Genomic DNA, 9,983 nt, shown 5'->3' with positions numbered 1-9,983 from the left:
ACAAAGTAGATTGCAATCTTATATTTAGAACCAAATTAAAAATCAAACAGATTTTATATTAAAATTAAAAGTAGTATATTTAAACCGTACATCAATACACAGGGGACAACATTTGGGAATTTTCATTCCATTATTCAAACATTAATTATTTTGCACATTTACACACACACACACACACACACACATTTCACTTTTCACATCAATTTACATATATTTCAACGTAAGGCTCACATCTTGTGTTGGTTGTTATTGTGGAGTTGTTGAGCCATGGTACGTTTAAGTGCTCCATGAAACAGCTTGTGTTTGTAGACTATGTCCACATCTTCATCTCCACGGGCACTGCAATTAACAACCACCTTCCCTCCCTTTGGTAAAGTCGGAAACAATTTCCCCAATATCCCAAACGCATGTGATGCCTCCAACGATGCATATATCCCTTCCAATCTGCATACTCTTTCATATGCTGCAACAACAACAAAATTTCTTTGTTACCATACATCTTTAAGGACATATATGAGATTTATGCTTATTTAATTAGTAGTCTACTTATTTTAAGCTCATTCCGGACCTTTTAGATCTATGTAATAGGACTAAATAGCATTCATTACCATCAAGTATTTTTTTTTTTTTTACAGAACTTAATATCCTAAACCAGTACTCCTCCATCTCTTATTATAAAATCTTTTTAACTAAATTGAACAGTTTAGAAAAACAGTTAAAATTAATACGTAGCAAATATAATTTTTTTCTAAATATACCCCTATATATAAATAACTAAATGTGAGGAGTAATTAATAGTGAGATAAATAAAGAAAGAGAATGTATTAAATGTATTAAGAATAGACATAAAATAAGTAATAATATATTAAATGTTCAAATAAATTCAAAGAGGGTCTTATAAAAAGAGATAAACCTATTAAAAAAATTGAATCTTATAATAGGAGACGGATAGTATATGAAGTATTTTAAAGTATTTTTCCAATAGCACATATTGAGTATCTTAAGTTTGGGATGCTCGTTGCTGCCAGAGGGTAAAATTATACCAACAAATTACTCTAGGATTCTATGCATGTAATGTATTGTGATCCCTAATGCATACTTGCATATTTATAGATTATCATATTCATCCATTGTGATCTGAAATACATGTTGAAACGAGTATTACAGTGCATGGATAAGAATAGGATTTAGAAGGTCATATATGCAAACCATCAAGAGCTTCTTGGTCTGTTACTGAGTAGAACTCGGCACGCCCTATTTCTTTCAGAAAGCTCAGCTCTGGACCAACCGCTGGGTACTGCATCCTGGTTATTCACAAGACAGGCATGTTAGAAAGATTGAAATTTGTATCTTTTTGTTATATATAGTTCTTGTAAAATTTGAAGGAAGTTTAAAGTTTATTATTTTGGCCGTCCGATGAACTTAATTACCCGACGGCGACGGAGTATGGTTCAATAGTCTGGCCATCCCCATCCTGAAGAAGATAGGTCATGGCTCCATGATAAACGCCCACTTCTCCCTTACTCAAAGTCGACGCGTGTCTTCCACTCTCCAACCCCAAACCTCCGGCCTCTACTCCGACCAACCTCACGTCCGAATCTCCGATGAACTCGTGAAACAACCCCAACGCGTTTGACCCTGTGCCCACGCACGCCACCAGCGCGTCAGGTTTCCCTCCCCATTTTTCCAGAGCTTGCCTCCTCGTTTCTCTCCCTATTACCGACTGGAAGTGTCGGACCAAGGTGGGACATGGGTGGGGTCCCACCGCTGTACCTGTCATGTGATAGCTTTCTTCCATCTTCCCTACCCAACTCCTCAAAGCCTCGGATGCTGCATCTTTGAATTGCCCATCAACCCCTTCAACCTGATTATACAGGAAACATCGTATCACGCTTCAGCACGAGGAAAATAGAAAGAAGAAAAAAGAAGAAGAAGCAATAAGCTCGTTTTTAAAAAATTAAAATAATAAAGTTAAAATTTTTTAATTAATTTCAATCATTTTATATCATATTTTTTTAATTAAGATTTTGTAATCTCACTTTTCTAATTTTTTAAAACAAGCTCGTTAAAGTTTTTTCTCACTTTTTTTCCTATTCATTTTTCTTGTAACAAACATACACAACAATTAAAGTATCGAGTTTTTTTAAATTATGAACAGTTAGTACTTAATTAGTACGCACCTGAGCACCCAACAAAGTCATCAATTGAACATTGGATAGTTGTTGTTCCATGTCTTTAGCGGCCATGAAGATTTTGCAGTCCAATCCCAGTTTTGCGCATGCGGAGGCGGTAGCTATCCCGTGGTGACCGGAGGCGGTGGCTGTCAAGACGAGTTTCCGGCCGATGCGCTTGGCGATCATGGCCTGAGCAATCGCGTTGTTCATCTTGTGAGAGCCACCGTGACAAAGATCTTCTCTCTTGAGGAATATCTCAGCTCCTTCGCCGCCATTTTTGCTCTTGTAGAACTCTGTCAACCTCCGAGCATGATACAGAGGTGTTTCTCTCCCAATGTAGTCTCTGAGTGCCTCCTCTAGCTCTTCCTACACACACAATATATCTTCTTCATTGTTGGACTAGCTAGACTGATATATCATGAGTATAATATATTTCAAACTTGTGTTCTAGGCAGTTTTATTAGATAATTATATATAGGATATAAGAATTTAATAACCTGAAAGTCTTCATCGTGAAGAACTTCTGCAAACACAGCTTCAAGCTGGTCGAGACAAGCAATAAGAGTCTCACCTACAAACTTGCCTCCAAATTTACCAAACTTTCCAGCTGAATTGGGTTGGGTCCTTTGGACCTGAAGGGATCTTTCCAAGAAGAAAGGCCTCTTGCTGGAGACCAGTGAAGAGGTCATCAATTCAGGCAACTTAGACGTCCTCGAACTTTCCTGAGGAGTAGTTACCTCAGCAGCTTGAGCTTGAGCCCTTCCCGAGGTCTGCATTTTGGCCACTCTTCTCTTATCTGTTAATTTCTCACTGCTACTGACGAAGGCATTCTTTTGGCTACTAACCACAGAACCATGAAGTTTGGATGCCATCATTTTGCAGGGTTTGTGTGAATGTATTGGATCTGTGAACGAGAGAGGACTAGAGAGTTGAGAGAAATTATGGATATTGTGTTGAAATGATTACCTTTATATAGTAAAGGGTCGAGTTTGAAAGTTGACAAGATATTATTAAATACTAGCTCTCTGTGTTTTTAATTATAAGACCTCGTAGACTACAAATAAAATCTTATAATTAATACCGGAGCTGATATAACTAATGTTAGGGATGGGACACGTTTATATCATGTGTTGGTTTCAATATAGCACTTTAATCCACATCGTGTGAGATTCTAGGTTGTAGCTCAAACCTTGATGATAGACAAACTTACACGTCATTACGAACCTCTAGATGCTATATTGTTAAGTTTGATGAGTCATGTATGAGCTAGTAACTTTTTAATATTTGAATTTGGTTTGAAATTTGTTTTGGATTAATACTATTTTTAATCTTTAAAATTTTACCTGGTTTTGGTTTTTTATTTCTGAAATTTAAATTCAGTGATTTTAGTACTTGAAGTTTAACTTTATTTTAACCCACCAGAGTTTTATTTTCTTTTTGATTCTTAGAATAATATTTTTGCTCCCTAAAACAAAGTTTCAAATTTGCGTTAAGGTTCTTAATTGCCCCGGAAGTTTTCCCCGAGGAGCACTTAGCACCCGAAAGTTTTTGTTTGTTCTTAAATATTCCGGAAGTAATTTATCGTAGCAATTATGCCCCAAGTTAACGTTCAGGCAAACGGACGTTTGTAAATGACACGGTGTCGAGAAGATGGACGACGCGTTGGTGAATGAGATGGTGACGTGGCACTGTTGTGTCGACAAAATAAAAGTTGATGCCGAAGGTCAATGTTGTCATCGAAGGTCGCTTTTGTCGTCGACATTGAGAGCTAGGGCAAACAAAGCGAGGTGGGGCGCATGTGAAGTCTGAGAAGAGGACAGAGCAGAGAAGACCAAAGATCAGTTCTCGAATATGTATTCAAGAAGACCAGTTCTCAAATACGTATTCGAGAAGACCATTTCTCTAATATATATTCGAGAATATATTCAAGAATATAGTTGAAAATAAGCTTTGAGTTAGAATGGTGTTACCAAAGGATGCGTGTGATGTGCGAACACAAAGGATACGTGGGATGTGCGACAGTAGAAGACACAAAGCTATTTATATTGATTAATATTGATTAGTCGATAAGGGTATTTATCGATTAACAAATCGATAAATGAGGACTTGAATTGTTTCTTTTATTTATCGAAGTCATTATCGATAAATACCATTTATCGATAACCTTATCGGACAAAGTTTATGAAATTGGCTCAATTATATCGAGTAGCTTATCGATAAGTTCATTTATCAAACAGCTTATCGATAAATGACCACCATTTATCAACTTTGCTACATCATGTTATTTGGCTCTCCAACATTTACAGAACATACATCCAAAAAAACAATAGACTGGTACAGCTAGAACCAAAAGAGAACAAGGCCAAGTACAAATACACCTTCCTAAATCCTAAGAAGTGCCATCTAAATACGCCAAATACACTAAACAGTGCTATCTAAATCCCCTAAATAGCAGACTGGTGCAAATAATATAGCTATTCCCTTCCTCTCCTTGCATCGAACTTCCTTCGGCTAGAAGAGGCAATTACTGTGTGGTCCCTATGAGCTAGGAGTTGTGAGGTGGTTGAGGCTGGTTGTCCTGACCACATTAGTCTGGAGGAGTGAATGGTAGGTTAGAAGGAGTGGAAGTAATTGCTCCATACCTCGATACTGGATTCTACAGAGCCACTACCATTGGAATCAGACATGCTCCGAGAGATCCTTATTGAAAGCTCATTTGGGATGGGAAACCTTGTTTCTATGTCTGCATGGTGCTCCATGTATTCTTCTCCCTCATCAAGGACAACTTGTGAATTCAAGCCACGCTGCATAATGACATTAACAATATAGTTAGATTCTGAAAACATGGAATGAAAAAGGATTATGAAAACAGATTAAATGATCACATACATTGTAGACAGTTCGTCCAGTTTCCTCATCAATCTGGACTCCCATTCCACTATCAACACGGCTCTTGTAGAAAGCCCTTCCACCACGTGGTCTTTTGTTCGTATCAGACTGTTGAGTGTTGGTTTGTGACTGTTCACTCTCAGTAGCCCGTCGCCTGTTAACCCTAGCTCTCAGTGTCGATGACAAGAGCGACCTTTGATGACAACATTGACCTTCGGCATCAACTTTTATTTTGTCGACACAACAGTGCCACGTCACCATCTCATTCACCAACGTGTCGTCCATCTTCTCGACACTGTGTCATTTACAGACGTCCGTTTGCCTGAACGTTAACTCAAGGCATAATTGCTACGATAAATTACTTCCGGGATATTTAAGAACAAACAAAAACTTCCGGGTGCTGAGTGCTTCTCGGGGAAAACTTCCGGGGCAATTAAGAACCTTAACCCTTGAAATTTTAGAGATTAAATCAAAATGAGGCCGAATTTTATGGATTAAATATAATATTAACCCAACTTTTTTGAATTTTAATAAGAATTTTCAGTTTTTTCTAATTTAAAATTTGTGCAAATATATAACTCCCATATACAGAGTTAGTATATGTCTTTTTTGCCTGTGAACACATTAGTCTATGTTGTTTTATCCTAGTGGAGAATAATATACCATCTCCAGTTCTTAGTATAAAAGTTAGTAGAACAGTTAGATTTTGTCCTAAATATAATATTTTAATTTATTTTGTCTCTCATAAGAGGTTCTTACCATATTATAATATACTCTTCTAATCCTAAATATAAGACTCATTTTGTAATGCAATTTACACTACGAAATGGGTTTTATATTTATGATCGAAGGGAGTAATACAAATGATTAAAGAGGATAATTCAAAGAGGCCAACATATATTTGTAACAACTAACCAACTTTATCCATTTTTTTAATATTCTCAAATTAGTTATCTAGCTTTTGTATTAAAACCAAACATAATATTACTCCTCCAATTCTTAATATAAGACCCATTTAATTAATTTAATTAGATTAAAAAGTTAGGTAAGTTAGTTAATTATAAGAAAATTGATACATTTTTTCTAAAATACCATAATCATCTTTCTTAATACCCCCTCTCCCTCTTCTACTTGATTGTGGTTGAGGAGTATCCATATGGGTAATTTAGAGAAAATTGATAAATATGAAAATAGGTCTTATATTTAAGACCAAAACCAACTAAAAAATTGGGTCCTATATTAAGGACCGGAGGATTATTTTTCACCTATTTCATAAAGCTTTATTAGACAATTAGTCTATGTGTTATATGTAAGCCTCTAGACGGCTAGCAAGACCATATGATGATCAGGATGGACTAAATTACACATAACAAATATTGAGTCATGTATGTATAAGTAAGAAATAGCCAAAAGATTAATTAGTGACAGCTAGATAAGTGAATTTTATGACAAATGAGTAGTTGGAAATTGAAAAGTACATTATAAACTTAAATATTTTTTGAAAATCAAAACTCCTGAAATTGCAGTTGTTTTGATTCGACCTTTGTAATTTATTTAAAACTTTATCAAGTAGCTAGCTGGAATTAACTAATTCTTTTGGATTTAACTGTCACTTTCCCTATATAAGTAACTTTGATTTTGAACCTCTAAATTTGATGAGAAACTTTTTAAATTTTTACATTTGTGCGTGTGTACACACGTGTACCCCATACAAACAATTAGTATGTTATTCCCAATAGATCGAGCATAATATATTATTTATCACATACCCTATTCACTTTTTTTAATCGATATAACTTTTTTTTTTTGGACCGAAATCGATATAACTTTCTTAATTGAGTTTTGTGCAAATAATCTTATCTTTTCTACATTATGGGCAAATAAATATCTGTCAAATTACATTCTGCTAATGAAATAATAGAAAATTAGTTATAGACAAAATGAATTGAATTCTTATAATTAGCTTTTTATATTATGAATGTAATGTTGATACTCCATGAATATGTCCAATTAAGGTTGTGGTGGTGGTTGTTGATAAGATCACATCGATCGAGAACCTGAGAGCGTTAAATTACTATCGAAAAGAATATGAAAACAACAAAAGATGGGGTATCCTCTTTCGTGAAATTGAAGGTTTCTGTTTCTTTTTGAGACAAAGTAGGAATCAGTCACAACAGTACTGTCAAATGCTTGACCACTTCAAATGAAATAGAACCCATTTAGAATAGCTTATAAGTAGCTTTTAAATCGTAATTTATGAAATACGAGGTAAATATGTGAGAGAAGTTTTATCTCGGGTTACGTAAAATATGTTTATGAGTTATTTCAATCGTGATGGCAAACAAGGCCATAAACAATAGCGATAAGTTTTTTATATTTTGTGTTGGGACCCTGATGAGAAGGTGTCATTGTTTGGACTGCACTGAAACATATATAGCGCACGAGATTTTAACTTGGGAGAATTGCAATTAGATGTTAAGAAAAAAATTTAATTACTCTAAAGTCTATTAACAATTTAGGTTTTAGTATAAAAAATAACAGCTGATTTATACTGCTTACTTATTAGTAAGATTTTTTAGTAATTAAATTTTTTTTCTTAGAAACTCGTCATACTTCTCCTTTTTAATTTGCGAACGAGGAAACTGAGTAAAACATGGATGGCGGCACCATGCGCCTACCTTTGGCTGATGTTTAGGCAATCAAACAAATGGCGACAGCTCCACTTCTGGTGGGAGAAATTCTTGTATACTCTTTTATCTTGTATTGTCAAGTCATCCATGCTCTGTCCAATGAAAATATTGAACGTGTTTTTTCTTTTTCCTCACAGTTCTCGTGGCGCAAAAATTTCTCTTGATTGATTTTTTTCCCCTTCATGATACATTGTGATAAAAGTCTGTGAGGCCCACCAAAAACGGGTTATTGATCTATCATCCCCACCGGCCATTCCTAGATGTAACTAAGAACAGGGAATTACCCGGGATTTGAGTTAGTAAAAAAGTTTGTTTTAGTTTTAAATGTAAGATTTTAATCCATTTTATTTCACAAATCTATACCACTCCAGTAATCTTTATAAGTTACTTGTAACTCACACATTCTCATATATCAAAGAATACATTAAATTGATAAAAATTTTCAAATTTAGTGTTATTAAAGTTTTTTCTTTTCCTGCATTTACAAAGCATCCTCACCTTTCTCTCTACTTTCTTGCTTTTTCTAATGAGAAATTAAATAAAGATGAGATTGAAAAAAAAAAATCATTAAGTACCCTACAAGTACTAGTAACTTATAATAAGAACCAGAGTGATAATTCTTTTCTTAAACAACCTTATTGATTGCATATATTAGTGAGGATAGTTATGTTTGTCATATGGAGGATTAAAAGATATTTAAAGAAACCAATACATATTTATTATAAACATAACTAAATTAATTTTTTAAATTTTTATAAACTAATTATTCTAGACCCTACATTCAGGATCAGAGGGAGTGTATACCATTGGCCAAAGATCCTTAGGCCTAATGACATGATGCTCATTCTTAGTGGTATTAGCTTGCGAGTTAAATTGATGTTACGTAATTTCTATGTTAAACATGATTTTTTAATCTAATTAGTCTTTTTTGTTCCTGAATTTAAGCTTCCAATTCTATCACAAAGATGCACTAAATTAACTTAGTCATGGGCATATATATATATATATTTTTAAAAAAAATTTAGAGATAGAAACTGGAAGGTAATGAAAGTAGATTGTTACATCAGATGCTCACAATCGCAAACAAGGCTGGATCGTCATGTCACTCTAAATTGGAACAAGATATTAATTTCAGTTTGGCACTGTAGGGAAATGGGCTAGTCCACCCTTGGTGGATTGGACCCAAGCCCAGTATCACTTGGGGTCCTGGTGTAAATTATAAAACATATGGGTCCCTACTTGTGATTTTAGCCTTTTTACATAATATGCAAAAAGGAGGGAACAGTTACGCAGAGACGGTTTTTTGGTTTTGAAACAAAACGTGGATTTAACATAATAACTGTATGATCAGTTTTAGCAAGCCACGTTGGTTTTCTCTTCCTCTCTCTGCACGACTTCTGCCTTCCAAAAAAAGACTCCTCCCTCCCTCTCTGAAAAACGCTGGTGGTGCATTTGCTGTGAAAACACAGACCCGACTCCGTCACCGTGATCGGACCTCCGCGTGGCAACCTGATTACATTGCAGACTCCAGGTATGCCCGAAAACCTTTATTGGTATCAGAGCATGTGTTTTTTCCTATTGATTCAGTGGCCTGCGTTTTCATATCAGTATTTTTATCTGATTGTTCGGTCTGAGTAACTTGCGATTTGCTTCAATATATTATGCAAATCCTCCATTTTACTTCCAATATGATAGTTTTTGTATCTTATATTTATGTTTAGACATACTGGGTTGCTTCTTTGCCTCTGTGAAGATCGTTTTACACTGATATTCTTTTGGCCGTACGGTTCTCGTTTTTGAGTTTGCTTAAAATCAAGTTTTTAGGTTTCAAAATTTATCCCATTGCGTAGAACTCGAAAAAACGAAGAAAATGATATAAAGTAGGCTAAAAACGGACACCGGACGGCGGAGATACGGAGGAGAGAAGAAAGCGGGTCCGACGGGTCCGTCGGACCCGACCCGGTTGCAGAAGCCGGGTCAAGACGACCCGGCTGGAGGTTGAAGGAGACCCTCCAGGGGCCAAAACGGCGTCGTTTTGGCCCCTCCTGTAAAAAAAAAAAAAAAAAAAGGGGGTATTTACTGGGCTGGACGTAGGATCCAGCCCAGACCAAAAAAAAAAAAAAAAAAAAAGGGAAAGGGTGTACTGGGCTGGAGGCAGGATCCGGCCCAGACCAAAAAAAAAAAAAAAAAAAAAAATTTTTTTTGAAGAGAACCGGTTGGGCCGAAATGG

At 35.5% G+C, this 9,983-nt stretch overlaps 1 protein-coding gene across 1 annotated transcript; it reads right to left on the bottom strand.

Moving 5' to 3' along the window:
- Positions 1 to 227: 227 nt before the first annotated feature.
- Positions 228 to 2,975, bottom strand: LOC114721304 (tryptophan synthase beta chain 1-like). The gene is made up of 5 exons (XM_028907125.1): positions 2,672 to 2,975; positions 2,181 to 2,540; positions 1,431 to 1,864; positions 1,210 to 1,304; positions 228 to 463 (listed from the first exon to the last, which is right to left on the bottom strand). The coding sequence occupies exons 1-5, from the start codon at positions 2,948 to 2,950 to the stop codon at positions 228 to 230; spliced, it is 1,404 nt and encodes a 467-aa protein (XP_028762958.1). The 5' UTR covers positions 2,951 to 2,975.
- Positions 2,976 to 9,983: the final 7,008 nt, after the last annotated feature.

Source organism: Neltuma alba, unplaced genomic scaffold (assembly GCF_004799145.2).
Source record: "Neltuma alba isolate B1F8T4 unplaced genomic scaffold, ASM479914v2 tig00012028_pilon, whole genome shotgun sequence".
In the NCBI taxonomy this organism is placed as follows: Eukaryota; Viridiplantae; Streptophyta; class Magnoliopsida; order Fabales; family Fabaceae; genus Neltuma; species Neltuma alba.
Note: the sequence above shows the minus strand (reverse complement) of the source record. Positions and strands in the feature narration are given on the sequence as shown.